Here is a 21,682-nt window from a genome sequence, read left to right on the forward strand (position 1 = left end):
AATGTGGAATTATAGAAACTACATAAATTATATTACTACGGGTCAACAAATCGTTGCCATTGACCTATTGAGTCCTGTGGTATTTTGAGTGGAATTTTTTTTTTGCCGTTGCTGTTGTTTTCTCGTATGCGTACGTACTAAAAATTCTCATCCAATTAGAATTTACCATCCACTTCCTGTAGAATAGAAGCTTGATACTTTCGCGCCATCTAGTGTTCCAAATAGTGAAGTGAAACTCTTGTGATAGTCAAAAAACACGTTCAGCATATACTGGATTGTCTGCACCTGTATATTTTTTAGTTAGAGTTCAGAAAAATGTATTTCACAACGATTTGTGTATTTTGTTGACCAGGAATTACACTCTATTTAATCAAAACGCCATCTCAAATGCCGAATATTCCATTCACCTAGAAGAAGAAATCTATTGAAAAGCAAACATTTGCAAACCTAAGGCGTCCTGTCGTAAACTAGCATTTAACTAGATTAAGCACATTGGCCATTGCTGTGTAGTTATGGCAATGAAAGCCACATGATACTGTCAGTGTTTTCTTAAAATCTTAAAAAAATAAGACTCATCACCTTGTTTTTTTTGGGACAATTATATATATATATATATATATATTGTGATGGATCTAATTTTAATTAGTTTTGACTAGAAATAAAATATTCTTGGTAAGATTTTGAGTTTTTTCAGGGCATGTCTTTTTTTTTTTTTTTTTTTTAACAAAACCATCACGTATGAACACGCGCTATCTTGGCATAAGATACTTCATGGAGACATTTCATACTGTCTCAGATACACTGGGGAAAACTCCTTGCTATTCAATTAGCTAGCGATAGCTCCAAGTGCCTAATTAGGTTATTAGCTTATTAGCTAATAGCTAAGCAGTACGCACCATTACAAGCCCCTGCCGAGACACATAACATACATAACATTCAATGCCATTGAAGCATCGCCGTGTGGTCAGCTGTCATTCTGTCAGATTGTGTCAGGGTTGGAAAATCAAGCATTACCTGGCCATTAGCGTTAACACAGCTGGAAATGTGTGTAATGGTTCTAATCTTAGCTATGAAGACTTTACACCAACGTGCTTTAGCAGCTCGGCTAACCGACGTGCCTACGTGTCGGCCATGTTGGGAAGGTTAAAGGCAACGCATGAACATTGAAATTAAGTAATAACTTGCTTATTTATCAATCGATTTTCACGAGGTTTACTTTTTAATCATTGCCAAAGTGTGTGGCGTGCTATCACCACATAATTTTTCCTCTAATTAAAAAAAAATAATTAACTATTTTTTTCACATTAATTTGAGGACTAATTCATAGGGTGGGCTAAGGCAAAATAGGGCTGGCTCGCCAGTGGCTGATAGTATAGGTGACAGTTTCCGTGTCTGTCAGTATTAGGTAACCGTGTGCCATGTTCTCCAACATGAGCACACAGCGCCATCGTGAGGCGAAGATACAGTAACGCTTATTGGGCTTGGCGGCCACTACAGAGAAAGAAGCACCAACAGCTTCAGTTTGGTCCATAAATCTAGTTCATTTCGGATGCTGATCACCGTGGCAGCAGCTGGTGAGTGAAATGTTTGCTCCGTTGGGTGTGTTTGCAACCAAAGCGTCCTGGTCCTGATGCGAACTGAGGCTCGTTTATGCGGACTCCGGAGGGATGCGGTTAGATGAGCATCGCGGGGTACGCATTTTATGAGACCGCTAGTCTTGTAAATCGACCATAACTGGACAATGTTGGGTCAACAGCACCAGATAGCATTCGCGAACGATTTAGTCCTGTTTTAAAACACCTGATGTTTGTACCACCCTCGAAACGAGGCAGCAATTACCTCAAATAGCAAGTGTATACCAGCGAGGTTGTACGCACTTGGAGGATCAATAGACCCGGGTAGCTTCCGCATTAAAAAGCGCAATCAACGCTGGTGTTGAATACTAAACCACGTACAAACAGGGACATCTTTGATCGCGTGTGTTTATTAATATCCAATTTCTTTCTGAAGAATATTATATGCGTCCATGTGAAACATGGTCTAACCGGGCTAATTTTCATGCGTTGTCATTGGCTGACTAGCCGTCAGCTGCCGCCCTTCTCAAGCCTATTTGATGTGTTGTCATCTTCAGAGGAGTACTTTCATTACATCTGAGCATGGATGTGCAGTCAAGCATCTAAAGGGGACATCTAGGCCATTGTAGCCCAGGCGCCACCGCCACACCTCCCCAAGAGGAGGGAGGCTGTCAAGTTCGGATGGAGATGATGTTCTAAAATCAGTCCCAGATACTGTATGGACCAGCATGGATACGGCCCACTACAATGATTCAGCCATGAGTCAGCAAGGAGGCCTGTGTATCCATGATTCTGTTGCAGCATGCAGGGAGTCCAGCTAATTGTTTGAGTCAAAACAGAGGCTGTTGTGCTTTTACGCTGATAATCTATATGCTGTATGTTGTTGGTAGGAGATCTTCCAGGGAAGCAATTGTTTAAAAGAAAGACATCCTGCCTCTCTCTGGTCCATGTGTGCAAATGTTTGCTTGGTGGACTTGCCCTAACTCTGTGCAGCATTCAGTCTTACTTTAATAATCATCTGTTCAAATATACAATTTTTCTGTCATCCTCTCGCAATTTCCCATTCGTGAGCGTATCTGAGGAAGAGTGATTCATTTTTTTATCATTTATATTTACCAGATATTCTAGGGTCACTGACATGGGGCAAGAGGCGGGGTTACACCCTCGACTGGTTGCCAGCTGATCGCAGGCCACACATAGACAGACAACCATTCCAACTCATATTCACACCTATGAGCATTGTAGAGTCTATAATTAACTTAATAAGGATGTTTTTGGATTTTGCTAGGAAGCTGGAGTACCCAAAGAAAACTCACACAAGCACAGGGAAAACGTGTACAAACTCCACACAGGAAGGCCGGAGATTCGAACCTAGAATCTCAGAACTGTGAGGCAGACATGATAACCACAATATTCAGCAGTGCTGCCCTTCACTGTATTTTGTAAAATTAAAACATCTCTCAATCAAAACAAAACATATTTTTGAAACAGCTCTTGTACTGGACATCATTAACTCGGGCAGTTATCTCAAAGGTTGTTGAGTATAGATTTAACTGCTAAATCTTTCATTTTCAGCAGGATGCATTAAAGGTCAAAGGTGATCTTGAAAGGCAGCTATGAGTCTGACGTCCTGGTTCCTAGTGAGCGGCGGTGGGACGCGTCATCGTCTCCCCAGAGAGATGATCTTCGTGGGGAGAGACGACTGTGAACTCATGCTGCAGGTACAGATTAACTACACTGAGCTTTTCTCCCGCTGTATTATAATCTGACATAGAGATTATTTTGGCTAACAGTGATTGCCTGGATTTGATGTGATTTAGTCCCGCAGTGTGGACAAACAACATGCTGTTATCAACTACGAGGCAGATACAGATGAACACAAGGTTAAGGACCTGGGCAGCTTAAATGGGGTAAATTCCTTAAATTCCCTAAAAGATTTTCATAAATGTCGTGGCTTGATCTTTTTGATTTGAGATGCATATAACTTTTCCAGTTGTTTGACTTTGTTCAATTAGCACCTTTAAACTAAAAATAATATACTGTACATAGTGTAAAGAGGATTAAATGTAGGTAACATTTTTGAAAACACAAAGCAAATTTTATTTGAAATATGTCTTTATTTTACCACGGACAAAATTTTAAATTGTATAATTTCTCAACACAGGATATGTAAATTAACAAAATTACACCATGGATGAATGGTTGGGTGGATGGATGGATGGATGGATGGATGGATTGGTATTCATTTATGTGAAGATTTATGTAATTCCATTGATTTCTCACAATAATTATCAACAATAATTAAACATGGTAGAACACAGCTCAATATCACTATGCAATGCTTTATTTCTCTATCTCTGGACATTTACATTTACAAATGAGCACTTCTAAAACATTCCTAGGAAATCGCAATGTCCCATCACTGATGAGCTATTTTTAGAAGAGTGCCACAGGTTACTCAGATGGTCCTCGGGTGATATCTGGTGCCCATGTTGCACCATGTTGGTGACCCCTGCTTGATTTAGTTAGATGAGATAAGCAGACTATTTGAAACACATCTGAGTGTACAAAATGTAGTGAAATTGTACACCACTGCAAATGATATCCACAATCATTTTAAAATGTAAACATTTATTTTTACTTCTATAACAGAATTTGTTATCCTTGTAAAGTTTTGAATTTGTGAGGCAGCCTTCAAATTGGATCTGTAATCGTGTTAAACTACTGTATGTAGTATTGGCTAAACCACAACGTTGTTTTTCTGCAGACCTTTGTCAATGACGTCAGAGTACAGGAGCAAATGTACGTCACACTGAAGATCGATGACAAACTGAGGTTCGGTTACGATATCCTTTGAGTGCGTTCTTCAATCCTCTGTTAGGGAGCACAGCAGAAGGCCAGTGTATTTGAACAACACTGTAATGTGAAATGCGTCACTCTGCACTCTGTTGCATTATGAATCAGGATATCACCATGTGCTTCTCCCTATGAAATACTAACTGTCTTTCACCTTAACTTGGTCCACATACAAACTTGTTCACTGTTGTTCGTGGAGAGCTGCATATACCTGAAGAGGCTCTTAAGGTGAGACTGCCTCTCTATGTGGAGATTGAAGAAATAATTTGTTTTTTATTTCGACTAGGAAGTTTGACTCATCACATGAAATCACATGATTTATTTATTATTATTATTTTTTACTTCTGTCCTCTCATCTTACTAGTTGTTCCTTCCTTTCAGCATGAGAAGTTTAGCAGCCAGCTTCAGCTCAGCCAGAGAAGGCCTCTTGAGGGTGAGTCATCAAAATCAGAAGGGAAACCCTCTGAGGCAGCAGCACCAGTGTGTGAGGCAGCCTCTGCTAAACCCCCAGAGCCCAGCAGGATGGAAGAAAAGATGACAGGTTAGTTACCAGGATACAGTGCAAGGTGCACAGCCAGCAATGCTGTTTGAGTTCTTGCAGCTTTCTTCCTTCTGCCTTCTTTTCATGTTATAAAATATGTTTTTGTGTTTTTTGTTTTGTTCTAGAGGTTTTCCACAGGGGAACACCACTTTATGGACAGCCTGCCTGGTGGGGCGATGGAGATGCTGATGATCACTCTGGAAGGCCTGAAGAAAAGAATTTGGAACACAATTGTGAAAAAGCTCAAACTGGTATATTTTTGAAAAAAAAAGAAACATATATATATATATATATAAACAGGTGTTTATACTGTATAACGTTATAACATACTGTTATACTAATATACATTATGTCGTAACAAGATCTTAACTAATTGTCGTAGTTCTTTTACTTGTGTGTTACCAGCTTCGAAGTACAGTATTTTGATTAATATCAAAATATAAACCAAATGACCAGATGTCAGAGTGTTAAATATGAACCACCATGCCATTGTGTTTGGTCTGACAGACACAAAGAAGAGTGCAGAAATGCCAAAGTCTGCCGTGCAAATATCCTCTACTCAGGAGCCAAGTTACTTTGAAATTCCAACCAAAGATGCTCCCCCAGAAGGTAAAGCGAGTGGTGAGGCCATATCCAGAGATCAAGAGACTTCATCTGCCACAGAGCCTGTACATGGTCATGCATCCTACACAATAGAATTTGACCATGGAGCATCAGGCAAAGTGACAGTCAAAGACCGAGTGGCGAAGTTGGGTTTAGACACAAGACCAAGTACAAAAAGGGTAGTGGGAGAGGAACTGAGTCCACTTCAGACAGCCATGGTGGCAGCAGAGGTCAAAGTCGCTGATTGGCTTGCTCAGAATGAGCTGCCTTTGACTGTCAAAGAAACGGTTGGAGAAGATGGTGGGGAAAGTGTGAAGAGTGACGTACCTGTTCAACTGAGGAGTCGTAAAGGTACTGTATATACAGTATGCACATCACAACTAGAGTAACATGCTGTTGTCCTCAGTTGAAGCTGATTTGCCATTCTTCTATGCCAGACAGCAAACATGAGGATGGCACACAAAGCGACTCAGAGAACGCACTTGGAGAACAACGCAGGGCTGCTGCTCTGGAGGAGCACTCTTTGGGGCTTTGGGGCGGAGCAGGAATGAAGATCAGGGAAGGGAGAGCTAATGTGCCTGAGGGGCTCTTTGCAGAGGAGGAAAGTCCGGCTCGCCGCCGTAGGTCTTCAAGTACAAAAGTGTCAATTGGCTTTGTTGAAAGGCAACATAATGCTGCATCACACCAACAAAACAGTCGTGATGAGTGCTATCAACATGGAGACGATTGTAGCGACAGAGGAACATATACAATTGAGCTGGAAAATGGAGATCATGAAGAAGAAGAGGCTCGAAAAATGATTGACAAGGTGGGAAGGACGAAACAACGTATGTTGTCCTAAAGTTCATTGTAATTAAATTCATTTTAACATCCATCCATCCATCCATTTTCCGTAACGCTTATCCTCACTAGGGTCGCGGGCGTGCTGGAGCCTAACCCAGCTATCTTCGGGCGAGAGGCGGGGTGCACCCTGAACTGCTGGCCGGCAGCCAATCGCAGGGCACATATAAACAAACAACCATTCGCACTCACATTCACACCTACGGGCAATTTAGAGTCTTCAATTAACCTACCATGTATGTTTTTGGGATGTGGGAGGAAGCCCACGCAGGCACGGGGAGAACATACTAACTCCACACTGGTGAGGCCGGATTTGGTTCTCGTAACTGTGAGGTGGATGTCCTAACCAGTCGCCCACCGTGCCGTCTCATTTTAACATCCATCCATCCATTTTCTGAGCCGCTTATCCTCACAAGGGTCACGGGAGTACCGGAGCCTATCCCAGCTATCATCGGGCAGGAGGCGGGCTACACCCTGAACTGGTTGCCAGCCAATCGCAGGGCCATTCACACTGACAGTCACACCTACTGGCAATTTAGAGTCTTCAATTAACCTACAATGCATGTTTTTGGGATGTGGGAGGAAACCGGAGTGCCCGGAGAAAGCCCACCCAGGCACGGGGAGAACATGCAAACTCCACACAGGCGGGGCCGGGGATTGAACCCGGTCCTCAGAACTGTGAGGCAGACGCTCTAACCAGTCGTCCACCGTGCAGCCATTTTAACATCCATCCATCCATTTTCTGAGCCGCTTCTCCTCACTAGGGTCGCGGGGGCGCTGGAGCCTATCCCAGCCATCATCGGGCAGGAGGCGGGGTACACCCTGAACTGGTTGCCAGCCAATCGCAGGGCACATAGAAACAAACAACCATTTACACTCGCATTCACACCAACGGGCAATTTAGAGTTGTCAATTAACCTACCATGCATGTTTTTGGGATGTGGGAGGAAACCGGAGTGCCCGGAGAAAACCCACGCTAGCACGGGGAGAACATGCAAACTCCACACAGGCGGGGCCGGGGATTGAACCCCGGTCCTCAGAACTGTCATCCACCGTGCGGCCATTTTAACATGTTCAATGTAAAAAAATTTTTTTCATCTGTATCTTTCAGGTGTTTGGTGTAGATGAACTAGAGGCTGTGCAAGTTTCCAGAGTGGGGAGTGCAGACCTAAAAGAGAACATCCCCTCCCAGAGGTCTGGCACTAGAGATAGAGGAAAACCTGGCTTCATGGAAACTGAGGTACAAAAATTATCGTGTGTGTGTGTGTGTGTGTGTGTATATATATATATATATATATATATATATATATATATATATATATATATATATATATATATAAATATATATATGTATATATATATATATATATGTAGCTTCAAAACATGTTTGAAGGTTTATTTAAAAAAAAGTTTTGTTTCACCTTCTCCTCTTCCTGTCAGCCTTTTTGGAAATTGCATCATTGTTGGATGCTCGTCAGAAGCAGGGGGCTGTGATCCTGCAACAGGCTAGAGCACAGTCAAAATGTGGGTGTCCAGGATCAAAGGCGAAGAACGAGAGCCTGCTTTAAGTGACCTTCGTGACAAGCAAAGGAGCAGCAGATCATGTGCTCATAAGTTTTCATACCCTGGCAGAATTTGTGAAATATTGTTGTTTTTTTTAAATATGACTGACGACTGAACAACAACCATCATTAATTTCTTTATGGTTATTTTTCATTTAATGATAATTATTTTCTGAAATGCTTGACAGTTTAATTTGAATCACATTAAAATACAATTTAATGTGTTTCGCCAAGCCCTTCATGTTTTCTTCAAAGAATTTTACCCATCTTACAAATTCTGCCTGGGTAATCAAACATATGAACACAACTGTGTGTTTTCTCATTTACTAAATAAAAGTAGGGTTGTGCGGCACGGTGGCCGACTGGTTAGAGCGTCAGCCTCACAGTTCTGAGGACCCGGGTTCAATCCCCGGCCCCGCCTGTGTGGAGTTTGCATGTTCTCCCCGTGCCTGCGTGGGTTTTCTCCGGGCACTCCGGTTTCCTCCCACATCCCAAAAACATGCATTAATTGGAGACTCTAAATTGCCCGTAGGCATGACTGTGAGTGCGAATGGTTGTTTGTTTCTATGTGCCCTGCGATTGGCTGGCAACCAGTTCAGGGTGTACCCCGCCTCCTGCCCGATGACAGCTGGGATAGGCTCCAGCACGCCCGCGACCCTAGTGAGGAGAAGCGGCTCAGAAAATGGATGGATGGAAAGTAGGGTTGTGAGGCACTTTAAAGTGTGGCAGGTGTGTGCTGACTCCCATTTAATGAGTTTGAATGTGATTGGTTAATTCTGAACACAGCCACATCCCCAGTTATAAGAGGGTGTGCTCACTTGTGCAACCACATTATCTCAGTTGTGTATTTTTACTTACCCTCTCGAATATTTTTTTCAATTAAGTTGTACAGGTTCTAGGTCACATTAATGATGGAAACATTTTGAAATCTTTGTCACATTTTTTATATCACAAAAACCTGGCATTTGAAAAGATGTGTTTCAACCTGTGTTTTGTTTATGTTTATTTGTGGGCTTATTACAAGCATAACCCAAAAAGTAAAAATAAATACTGTAATAATAATTGTGATGGAATTTTTCAGCTTTGGTATAACTCAAAGTAATGACTCAAATTAATCTGTCTTGGTTGAGGTCTGCACTATACTGAGTTCTGCCATTGTGGTTTCAGACTGAGGTTTGCCATTTAATCCTGTTTAGTAGATATAAATAGCCCTTCCATTTTGTCTTTTTCCAGGTACGGCCTGAGGACCTGGTCGTTGGTGGTCCTCGTTGGGTCTCACAGTGGGCTATTCTTGCAGCCAGCCATATAAGGACAGACCCTGAGGGATCTGGTGGCGAGAGTCACAGTTTTGTTACTGACAAAGGTACTGAAGTGCTACCGCGGAGGACGTTTCATTTAAAATATAAATACATACAGTAAATGCATTTCGTTTATGTCGGAGAAAGTGGGAAGATGAAATATCTGCAAATAGTACGCAAGTACAACTCTTCCTAAAGCACTGCACACACACCAGTGACACTCATTTGAGATCAAACGTTTTTTTTTCAGCAGACGTAAGTGAATCCAGCCATTCCTTTGCTTCATCTGGTCAAAAAGAACGTAAAAGAAGAACTCTGCCTCAGGTGCCTGGTGAAGAAGTTACCCAAGGAAGAAGGACTCCAAGCTGTGGCATGCACACAGATATGGGAGAGAAACAGGATACAGAACCGCAAGAGAAGGAGAACCGGGAGTGGAGAATAGCCGGGGGGGAACATTTGCCTGTTCATGGTAGCCCTAGTCGCTCTTCACCAGCCAAGTCGCAGGGCAGCAGTTATGGGAGAAGAAGTGCGCTGGCAAAGCTACCACCTCGGCCAAAGACTAGTGGGGAGAGGAGAAAAGAGGAAGTGCAGAGGAGGAAAAAGGAAGAAGAGAAGATCATGGAGAATAGTGGGAAACCATTTTTGAGGCAGGAGAGTTTTACTGTGGAGAAACCGAGCTCCAATGTGCCCATTGAGCTAATACCCCGCATTGATGGACTCACAGGTAGCAAACCCCCGAGTATAGAGGCTGGCATCGACAATGACACACTACAGAAAGACTCTGAGGCAGTGGCAGCTTTCTTAGAGACCACTGTATCAGACCAAGGTGATCCACCAAGTCAGTCCATTGAAGGTTCCATGTCACCAGAGTCGGATGTGGACACAACTAGTACAGTAAGCCAGGCTGATGGAGCAAGGAGAATGGTTCAAAAACGGCGCATTCTTGTAGGACAGCAAAAAGAGAAAACCGTTGTGTGCTCAAACAACAAAGGCCCAGCTGCTGGTCGAGAGACACAGGACAAGAGGGTTAAGACCAGAACACAAGGTCTACAGCAGCCTTGGACTTCTCTGGAACTCACAGATGATGATGTCAATTCTAACTCACTCCTCTCTGATAGCCAGCCTACAACACAGGAAACCAGAGGTTCACGGGCCAGAACCCAGACAGGAAGCACTACAGTGGGGGCGAGTACCAAGTCCAGTAGGGCTAAGATCAACCAGGCCCCTGCTTCCCTTTCAGCCAATAAAATCACAAATGTCACAAAGCCAAGGCCCACAAGGGCATCCATACTGCGGAGAGCCCGACTGGGTGACTCAACTGACACTGACCCTGCAGATTTGGACAGGATGTCTGTGGCCTCTGAGGCCTCAACTACTAGCTCCACATCCAGGACAGGACTGGCAAAAAGTGGAATGTCTAGGATAGAGGCTTTGGCACAGCCAAGGAGACCAAGAGTTGGTTCTCCTTCTGCCCAGAGTGACTCTGAAGCCACTGTGACCAGGAGTAGAGGATTGGGAGCTCGAAGTACTGCAGGTGATTATGCTATTAGACACGGACTAAGAGGGTCCAATGTGTCTTCTGTATGTGGACCCAGAGCCAGGGCGAACAGTGCCTCTAAGCTCCCTGACAAAGGTAAAGCCACCTCTTCATACGGACCGGCCGCACCAGCAGGTATTTGTGAGTGTAAACTACTTTTTTGATGCCTAACTTTCACAAATGCAACTTTTTTTTATCCAATTTGTCGATAACCCTTTTTGTTGCTCCAGTACAAATCAACAATTGTTTAGATTCCCAAACATGAGCTAATCCTTCATTCTTTCCATAGCCGGCACTCGGTTGCGCCGTGTGCCCGTAGACTATGCCTCCACCTCAGAAGATGAGTACGGTTCCAACCGCCATATGTCCAAACAAGGCCACACACGGCCACTTCCATCCACACGGGTGGCCCAGCTAGGAGGCTCAGGGCCAACAGCTCCTAATTTTGTAGGCCTGAAGCCAGTGTCTACGGATCAGGATGAATATATGAGGGACTGGACAGCACACAGTGAGGAGATAGCCAGGTATGGAGGTGGAGTTTGAAAACATAAGATGATGTAAACTAATATGTCATTTTTTTTAAAGGTGTAAAGCAGCATTTTGTAGTACCAATACACATTTGCGCTTGTCCCTGCCTAGCTTTAACTGATCAGATTAAATCTTTTAGGAATTATAAGAGCCTCACTTATAATAATACTTGTGGCCTGCGACTGACTGGCGACCAGTTCAGGGTGTACTTGGACTTTCGCCCAAAGTCAGCTGGGAAAGGCTCCAGCTCCTCGTGACCCTAACCATAATAAGCGGTGTTGAAAATGGATGGATGGATGATAATAATACTGATACTGGGGGGTTAAAAGTTATGCAAACACACTGATTTATGTAACTTTATACGGTGAGGATTACTATTATGCATGCATTTATTTTTCTGACAAAATGATTATTGATTCAACTCAAAGAATCCCTTTGGTCGCTAACATAATTTGGCGTCAACTTTTGTTAATGAATACTACAGGATGTTCACATTAACCAGGGCTGATTGAGCATGCTAACATTTACTGTAAGCACTACAAACAATGCTCAACTGTAAGGGAGACAGAGAGTGACGGTTCAAATCCCTGTGCGGACAAATGTAAAAACTACATATGCAACTACATATTGGAGAGATGTTATTCAGCTTGCTGGCTACTATCGAGGTGCCCTCAAGCAAGGCGTTATCCCCACCACCCCAGCTCAAGTTGTGCAACACTCTTTGCACCTGTTTCACTCTCAGTCTCTTCTTGGATACCTGCATGTGTGTGAACTTGTTTTATGTGTGGTGTGCAACACGAAGTGTACATTGGAGTGTGAGTTGAATTTCCCTGTGAGGGATGTCAATAAATACAGTCTAATAAATTCAAAATAATAAAATTCGTGCTGTGCAGTGTTTTAGATGGGGGTATGAGGTACAGTGGAAGCTGCAAGGTTGAACACATCTGTTCTGACAGTCCATTTCTTAATAACAGAAATATAAATAATCCTAAAGGGTCAAACTTGCTATAAGATTTGTAAATATGGAAAAGTTAGCATTCTTAACTGGCATACAGGTGTTGAAAACAAGCTCACCTCTATCTACTAAATGTAACTTCAGTGCTCAATAACAAACTTGTATAGTAATGCAAAGGTGATTTGTTTCACAGATGAACCTCACGTATCTCAGTTTTTACACTTTTTTAAAATTCTTAATTACGAGTGTCCAAAGACATGAACAACGGCAAAAGGTAAAAACAAAAAGTCTCTTTGAGTCTGCTTACTTCACATTCAGGTAACTATTGTGTATTATTTATTTTTCGTTTCTTTTTACATTCCTCTCTTCACACAACTTGTCCTTCTTTTAGAATAAAGTAAATGTCACAAAAAAGCAAAAGGTCCTCTTGTGAGGTAGGAGACGTGATGTCTGCTTCAAACTCCAAAGTTTGATGTGACATTCCAAATTCAGTTGTACAACCTTAACCTTGCCATTTCCCTGTATTGTGTTCTTAATAAGAAATAAGATTATTGATGGAAATGATAAAATTAACATTTCGTATCCATATTTGCTCAACAGGATTAGCCAGGACCTTGCCAAAGACCTAGCAATGCTTGCAAGAGAGATTCATGATGTAGCTGGAGAGATTGACTCAGTGAGCCCTGCAGCCACTGACCCTGGAGTCGTGGTATTGTCCAAATATTTGACAATACAGCAGAAATTTCATTAATAAATGTGGATTTAGTTTTAATACTAAATAAAACAACACCTTCAAATAACTACAATGGGCTCAATTTGTGTTGTTATAGTTGGAGGAATGTGATGACAGTTTGGACCGAGGGGGTCCCACCACAGATCGGACCACTGCTCTGGAAGCAACTGGGAAGTCAGTGGAAATGAGACCAAGGTCCTCCATTTCACAAAGATCTCGCACCATTCGTCGACAAACATGGAACCAAGATGAAGTGAGTCCCTCTTTGAAAATGAAAAAAATAGTTCACCATCAAAGTGTGCATCGCCTCGCGTAAAACCCAAATAGGCCTGTAGTGCAGAAATGTGTTTTGTCTTCAAGACTATTAACAAAACAAGCACTCCCCAAATGTACATGCAAATTGTCATAAACAATACATTACTGAGTAAGTAGAGCATACTGACGCTGGATTTATAGCAGGGATGGATAAAGTATGGCACGCTAAGTATTTATTGGTTGGTTTTTGGTTGGTTGATTTTTTTTTCTTTCTATTGTTTAACTCATTAAATAATTGGTTAATTGATTTATTGTAAATAATAAAACAAAATGAAAAAAATACATGTACAAGTATTTCATTAAATAATTAAAATTACATTCATCATAAATAATACAATTAATAAATGAGAAGGAATTATCATATTTTAACTTAATTAATGAGCTGGCACATCTGTCCATCAAATAATAATAAAAAAATAATAATCTAATGTGGCCCTTGAGCACAAGTTTCCTTACCCTTGACATACAGCAAACTGAACACTAGAGGAAGCGTTTAACAAACACACACAAATTATCCTATAACCAAGGGGGGGGGGGCAGCCATTTGCCAGGTAGTGTATGGTTTTAATACATGGAAGTCTCATTGGTTTATAATTATCCAAAATTGCCACTAAAATGTTTAATAAAGTTTTATGACGAGAGATTTAGTAGAAGTAGTGATATGAAATAGCAGCGGTTAAATTATGTGTGTTAGGGTTAGGGTTATGTTTTAAGCAGCTTGTTAATTTTCTTGTATTAAAAAAAACATGTTTTTATCTACCAGGCATTGCTAGATAGTTTACTACTACCATCTGTGAATCAACTTTCTAATAGAATACGGCTATCTGTCGACAAAACATCCAGCAAAATCAGGTGAGTCTCATACTGCATCACAATAAGCATTCACTTATGTCGACCAATGTTTAAGATTTTATGATACATGCTGGTCTGAGAAAACTGAAACTACAGGATAGAAATATATTGAATCTGGAAATGTGCTGTTTTTATTTTTCCTTTTTTTATTTGCTGAAATGAGGCCAGCTAAGCTAATATCAGTGACACATCACAAAGGCTCACACCAACAGCCAGTACTAAATCTTACACGTTATTACACACAGGATGACAACTCAAGTTTTTCCTTCATTGCTACCACGTTGCGCATCACATTAATGAAATTATATTATTCAATACTCTAATGGGAAGGGCTATATAAAGGATCATTTCACGTATTTTGCTTTTATCTGTTTTTACTGCTTCTCAAACTCAAGGATCCTTTTCAAGGATAAAGACCGGAAATGGGAGGAGATTGAGAGCAAACTTCAGGCAGAGCATGACTCCTTGCTGTTGAGGAGCTCCAACAAGGTGATAATCCTGCCCTGCTCACAATTTAATCATTTTATCTACTCCAGTGGAAAATGGCAAAACCAATTCTGTAAAATTAACATCATGAATTCTTCATTTAATTCAAATTCACTTGTGAGTGTGTTGAAGTTATATTATAAATATTGTAAAGTATACACAGCACACTAGACCAGTGATTTCCAACCTTTATGGAGCCAAGGCATGTATTTTACAATTACAAAATCTCACGGCACACCAACAAACAAAAATGTCACAAAAAGTGGATACATTAATTACTGTATGTACATCCTGTCATCTAATAGAAGATCATTTATTTGTTCTGTCAGTCACTATGCCTCACTGGCATAAATAGATGAACAAAGATACATTATTTATTGTAAATAAATAATGTTTTGAGCAATTAAGTAAAATTCCCACGGCACACCTGAAAAGTGCTCACGGCACACTAATGTGCCTCGGCACACTGGTTGGAAATCACTACACAAAACAACCAATAACCCGACCGCTACTGTATTTGGCAGCATTACCAGACAATTTCCTGTATGTTGTCTGGTATTACTGTGGTATGGATTCATACAAAATGACATCATATGAAAGGCAATTTATCATGGCTCATGTAATAGGATATGTTTCTTATAATCTGTTTACACAAGTAATCCAATTGCGTTTCACTGAATGGACTTAATTCCATTGAGTAGAAAATCCATTCCCTATAACAGTAAACACAAAATATTGGATTACTTTTGGCGGCAGTCATAGAAAGTGTTGACAGAATACATTTGTGTGGGGCGGAAATAATTATTTAGAATCCTTTGCTAAATTCCTGTTTAGAAGAAGAGAGAAAAACATCAGATGGCGCACTCGAGTCCTACTCCTCAGAATGAATGCTTCACTCAGCGACATGGTCATAAATTCTTCCTCGACCCAGTCCAGTTGACTCATATGAACCACTGAAAAGCTGTGCTTGGCTCGCTGACAGTGCAAGGGCTCATAAAGAAAGCATTGATGCATGTGCACTTGTGCACAAACAAAGACACTATTTTGCATGCAAGATTGAACTACTGTAATTTCTTGTGTTTAAGGTGCATTTTTTTCCCCAAAGAAATTGTCAAAAGTCAATAGTGCGCATTACACATAGGTATAGGAGAAAAGGAAAAAGACTTTCAAATTTTCTAAATATATGCCGCCATCTAGGGGTTATGAAAAAGCTGTAGACTTTCATTCCACTATGCCACCGCCCCCTAGAGGTTATGAATAAGTTGTACACTTTCATTCTAGTATGCCACTAAGAGGTTATGAAAAAGGTGAAGCCTACACTTTCATTCCAGTATGGTACATATGACTGCATATAAGTACAATTGTGCTCATAAGTTTGTGCTCATAAGTTTACATACCAAAGCAGAATTTGTGAAATATTTTTAAATACGACTGATGACTGAACAACAACCATCCTTAATTTTTTTCAATTTATTTCAAAATACAGATTGTACTTCATGTTTTGATCCTATGTAGAAGCAAAATCATGCATTGTAAAAATGCATTATACATATGTAGAATGGTTTTCCAGAATTTTTAGTTCAACGTTGGGGGTGCGTATTATACATGGGTGCGCATTATACACAAGAAATTACAGTACCTCCATCACCATGGATAAGACTTAATGCTCACATTTATTGTTGTTGTTGTTGATATTGTTTTTGCCAGGAGATTTCCACTATCATTCAAGACCTAAAAAGAGTGGAAAGACAACTGCTAGGTATGGATCTGATTTGTAATTTCAGCAAAGTGGTTTGGTTTAGTTTAATATAGTAAACATTGTATTACATTTCTACTCTCAAGGGACAGAAACTCATTGATTCATTTTCGACACCGCTTATCCTCACTCGGGTGGCGACATGCTGGAGCCAATCCCAGCTATCTTCGGGTGAGAGGCGGGGTACACCTTGAACTTGGTCGCCAGCTAATCACAGGGCACATATAAACAAACAACCAATCACATCTACGGACAATTTAGAGTCTTCAATTAATCTACCATGCATGTTTTTGGGATGTGGGAGGAACTCCACACAGGTGAGGCCGGATTTGAACCCGGGTCCTCAGAACTGTGAGGCGGATGTGCTAACCAGTCATCCACTGTGGCACCGAGAAAGAGACCCTCTAACACAAACCCACTTTAATTTCATTGGCGGTGTGAGTTGCAGTCGTACACGGTGGTGCCGCTAGACAAACTGCTGTCCATTGATTGGTTGACAGAAACCTTCTTCCAAGCTTTATAAACCTCCTTTGTATGTCATGTACAGTATGTTGTGTTTCACTTTGTCAATTTCAGCGGCAAACAATCCAACTGGGATGTCATTCATTGGTTGTGCTCCATTATCCATCCATTTTTCCGTAGCGCTTTTCCTGATTAGGGTGGCAGGTGAGCTAGAGCCTATCCCAGCTGATTTTTTTTGCGAGAGGAGAAATCCACCATGGACTGGTCGGTAGCCAATCGCAGTGCTGCGCTCTCCTGTGATTGACAGAACAAACTATTTACTAATATGACTAAATTCTGTAAGAAAACAAAATGCTGTATATCACTACAGTATGTATGGTTAGTAATATTCAGTAATACAGTATGTTGACAGTTTATTGTTCTTAAAATAAACTATGCTGGTTGTAATGCATACATTTATTGGATCTTATTTGGACGCAATTCATATTAAACAGTTACTTTTTGAATGTTTGTTCTCCTTGGCCAGTCATTGATATGATGGTGGACCCAGACGGCAAGTTGGATGCCCTGACCAGCCTTGGGCTCACCAGCCCTTTGGCTGACCACAAGAGTCCTGCAGCTCACCAGGCAGAATCACCTCTTCGTTCCGGAAGAGAGGCTTCTTCCACTGCATTGTTGGACTCGCGGCATGAAGTTGCAAGTTTTAAATCACACGGACTGCCAGAGAGTTTACAGGTAGCAGAGCAAGTTACAGGGTCCCAACACACCAGTGGATAATCGAAATCCTTAAAGCATCTTCTAAAATGTGTCCATTATATTGGACTTATCCTTAAGCCCCTAGAAGCAAACATAATTTTGACATAATCTTTCAGTATAGTTATAGGTTTTGGATATGGAGAAGTGACTTGACCCATCTTTAAGTTTACTATGGTTTACTTAATTATTCTGTTGTCAATGCAAAGCAATTTCCTTGTACAGACATTTTTTTGCACAATTATATTATCCAAGGTCATGTATCTGATTCATAAAATTGTGTCTGCTGACTTGTCATTGTCAATGCAAATAAACAGTGTAACTTAATATGGAAGGTGTGTGCAGGTGTCCGGAAAGAACCTAAAATGGCTGGATTTTTCATGTGAAGTTTTTTTTGTTTGTTTTGCTTGTGAAAAGAACTGAGATGTACAGTAATTCCCTTGTAACTCTCTTACAGTCAAATCCCAAACTACTACATGCGTTTTCCATGTGCAACGTGCAGAATAAAACGGTCAAATGTAGCTGTGAGGAAGATTCTCCTCTCCGTGAAGTATTTTGTTACAAGTACCATTGATTGAGGAATCATTATAGTAAAAGAGCAGAAATAGTGATAAATGAGATAGCGAGGTGGTCTTAAAAATAGTTTATTTGCACATTTTGAAACTAGTGTATGGTTGATTTGTAAAAGTTCAGGAAATGCCCCTTACAATGCTCCATTCATGGTGGCGTTTAAGCCAAAAAGTATACAGGGTTGCAATCATTCAGAAAAAAACATTTTGTCAAATTATTTCCCACTCAAGTGTTGTGTTTGAACCAGCATAGACAGGGTCTACCTCCAAGTCCTGCAGTGGCATGCTGCACTGATGCAAAGGAGGGATGGACAGTGTATCATCATATTACCGTTTACACATGAATGTAATGATGAAATTTTACCAAACAAATGTACTAAATATTACTAACCGCATTTTGTGATCAGTACTTAGTGTACTTTGTTTGTTGATGATTTTGGAGAAGTTTTCTTTGGGTGGTTTGTAAAAAAAATATTTTGAATGATTTTAGTATAATTGTTGACCTCACAATACCTATGTATTGTTTGCCTTTTTTTCCAATAAAATGCATGATAATCATACTATTACATTTTTTTACCGACCTTCCCCAGGGTAGCTGGAATGTTTTGTTTGCAAATGTGAGACACAAGGATACAATGTCACTGAGGCTGAACCACAAACCTTAAATTTGCAAGACTTTGTTTGTTTTACAGCTGGATGGAGCTAAATAGCTTACAAATGCTGAAAAAAAGTCCCTCCAAATCCTTGCTCTGGTTTTGTTTGAGCATCAACTTTAGTTGCCAAAGTATATAAACATGCATAATATTCAACAAAAGTCAAAGCTAGATTGAGTAAACTACAACCACTGAAGATGCAAAATATTGTTGCATGGTGCAGCTAATTTTTTGCTGTTTCGAAGGTACTCAAATCTGTTTCTTGATGTATTTGCACTGTGTTGCAAGTTGGGCAATCATGATTAGGAAGTAGATATTTCTACATTTTGTGAAACATCACCACGATAGGTGTGCATAAAAAGTATTATATATAGTGTACATCTAACCTTTTCCAATCTGCCACTTCAAGTGGCCAAGTCTCACTCTGTGGATGTCTGTTCTCTCAACCTGTGCAGAAACACTTTATTTAGACCACAATTCCAGAGCCACATTATGACTAATCACATCTCCAAATAGTTTGCTGTACTACCCAAAATAAGTCAATCTTGTCAAGGGGATGTTTTCCTCTTGCCAATGAAGTTGGATACAAATCCAGCACTTCAACACATTCACATAAGGTGAAGGTTTGACCAAACTTTTTCCATTGAGTGCCACATACAGAATGATGCAAGGATTACTGGGCCACTGGTCAGATTTTGTTGTGGCTAAAGGCTAAATCAGTCATGAAAAAAAATCACACATAAATAGTTTTCTGTCATGTACGTTGTTAGCAGTTGTGGTGGTTTAAACTCAGATCCAGCAATTCCTCCAATACTTTCAATTTTCGACCTCACTCTCCTTTGAGTGATGGCACTGGCAGCTGTCTTGTCAAAAAAAAAAACACACACCAAGTGTGATAAATAAGAAGTACAATACACGCCAGCAAAAGCCTGTCGTTCAGATGCCGGTCATATTGTTATTTTTTTTTCATTTGCCAAATTAGCCATTCAGTAACTGAGGGGATGGGACACCACTGGCCAAACAGGACAGATGCACTGTAGAACTGTGCTCATACATTCATACATACATACACATATATAGATATATATATATTTATATTTATATTGCCTTACTTCCATCCATCCATTTTCTGAGCCGCTTCACCTCACTAGGGTCGCGGGCGTGCTGGAGTCTATCCCAGCTATCTTCGGGCAGGAGGCGGGGTACACCCTGAACTGGTTGCCAGCCAATCGCAGGGCACATAGAAACAAAACAACCATTTGCACTCACATTCACGCCTACGGGCAATTTAGAGTTGTCAGTTAACCTACCATGCATGTTTTTGGGATGTGGGAGGAAACCGGAGTACCAGGAGAAAATCCACGCTGGCACGGGGAGAACATGCAAACTCCACACAGGCGTGGCCGGGGATTGAACCCCGGTCCTCAGAACTGTGAGGCAGACGCTCTAATGCCTTACTTCCATTTCCCAAATTAAGTCGGCATTGCGCGACAAAGTCAGCTTACTGGCACCAGATGGCTTTAAAACAATGTGATATTTACACAACATTTGGTAATTTGGCTGACAAGCTCTGCATTTGTATGGAGGTTAAACATTTATAAGTAACAGCCAAATAGCTTGGTTTGTGCATAAAAAAATCTCAACTTTGTAGTTTCATTAAAAAAATATATTGTGAGTTAGGACAATCATTTCATAATGTGAAATGTAACTGGGAATGTCCTTGTTTAGTAACCAGTTTCATGTTCTGGTCTGTTAGTTAATAGTGGAAACAGCACTTGGCTCTTCAAAGCAAGCTAATAAACTGTATAGTCTGCAGTTTCAATGAGCATTAACCCCAAGCATCCGAATTAACAAAACCAGAAGTTTTGGGATTCTCGAGGCATAGAATACGTAGCCTCATCTCAACCCCCACAATCTGACAGATTTCGCATAAGAAGAGTAGTCTTGGCTCGGTTGGCTGAATGTTTTTCCCACAACCCGAAGGTTGCGGCTTTGATCCCCAGTTGTCTCCTTGACCCAAAGTGTCCTTGAGCAAGATCCCCCCAACTGTGTTTGATGCTGCATCCTCAGTGTGTGAATGAGCCTTTAACTTGCCTTCCATGGCAGTATAGGGCAACTCATTAATAATTGTGGTGACAGATGTGGTGACATTCTAAAAGGGTTTTAGTGATATGCTGAACTGGTTCGTCTTTTATGATTAGTCCATATAATAAAAGGAGAAACAGTCTCCTTCAGCCAGTGCCTCCACTCCTCCAGGGCGCAGATGATTGCCAACAGATCACGATTCCCCACGTCGTAATTTCTTTTGGGCTGGGAAAGGTGACGGGTAAAGATGGCACAAGGATGCAACTTCTGGGATTCGGGTTCCCATTGGGTGTCAACTTCCACAACAAACTGCCAGGAAGGGTCAGGGTGGCAAAGGATGGGGGCACTGGTGAATAGCTCTTCAAGGTGTTCAAATGCTTGTGAGGCAGCAGGGGTCAATGAAAGGAGGAGCTGGTGGAGGTGAGGCTGGTGAGAGTAACAGTCACCTTGCTGTAATTAAGGATGAAGCTGCGGTAGAAATTGGCGAAGGCTAGGAAACGTTGTAGCTCTTTGCAGGTGGAGGGAATGGGCCAGTTGACGACTGCTTGGATCTTTGCCGGGTCTGGTTGTAACTGTCCTGTGGTTGAGGTTTGCTGGAGGACTGAATGGCAGAAAGAAGACAATGAGAATGGCAGAAAGGACTTCAACCGGGGATCGATAGGTGGGTCCAGTCAATGGTGGGGTTGTGCTTCTTGAGCCAGGGGATTCCGAGGACCAATGGCGT

At 41.2% G+C, this 21,682-nt stretch overlaps 1 protein-coding gene across 5 annotated transcripts; it reads left to right on the forward strand.

The window, feature by feature from the left end:
- Positions 1-1,449: 1,449 nt before the first annotated feature.
- On the forward strand, positions 1,450-18,780 carry cep170ab (centrosomal protein 170Ab). 5 transcript variants are annotated; one of them, XM_061769771.1, is made up of 19 exons: positions 1,450-1,574; positions 3,150-3,295; positions 3,395-3,484; positions 4,342-4,420; positions 4,600-4,658; positions 4,812-4,971; positions 5,097-5,222; positions 5,479-5,925; positions 6,012-6,382; positions 7,526-7,654; positions 9,210-9,339; positions 9,525-10,952; positions 11,101-11,335; positions 12,895-13,003; positions 13,125-13,280; positions 14,106-14,194; positions 14,590-14,683; positions 16,388-16,439; positions 17,425-18,780. In XM_061769771.1, the coding sequence occupies exons 2-19, from the start codon at positions 3,191-3,193 to the stop codon at positions 17,673-17,675; spliced, it is 4,110 nt and encodes a 1,369-aa protein (XP_061625755.1). In that variant the 5' UTR covers positions 1,450-1,574; positions 3,150-3,190; the 3' UTR covers positions 17,676-18,780. The 5 variants fall into 5 exon arrangements, with proteins under 5 accessions (XP_061625755.1, XP_061625754.1, XP_061625758.1 ...); XM_061769770.1 differs by having other exon boundaries at positions 1,460-1,574; positions 3,153-3,295; XM_061769774.1 differs by having other exon boundaries at positions 1,460-1,574; positions 3,153-3,295; positions 9,525-10,946.
- The last annotated feature ends 2,902 nt before the right edge of the window (positions 18,781-21,682 follow it).

The sequence above is a fragment of the Phyllopteryx taeniolatus genome, chromosome 4 (assembly GCF_024500385.1).
Source record: "Phyllopteryx taeniolatus isolate TA_2022b chromosome 4, UOR_Ptae_1.2, whole genome shotgun sequence".
Taxonomy (NCBI): Eukaryota; Metazoa; Chordata; class Actinopteri; order Syngnathiformes; family Syngnathidae; genus Phyllopteryx; species Phyllopteryx taeniolatus.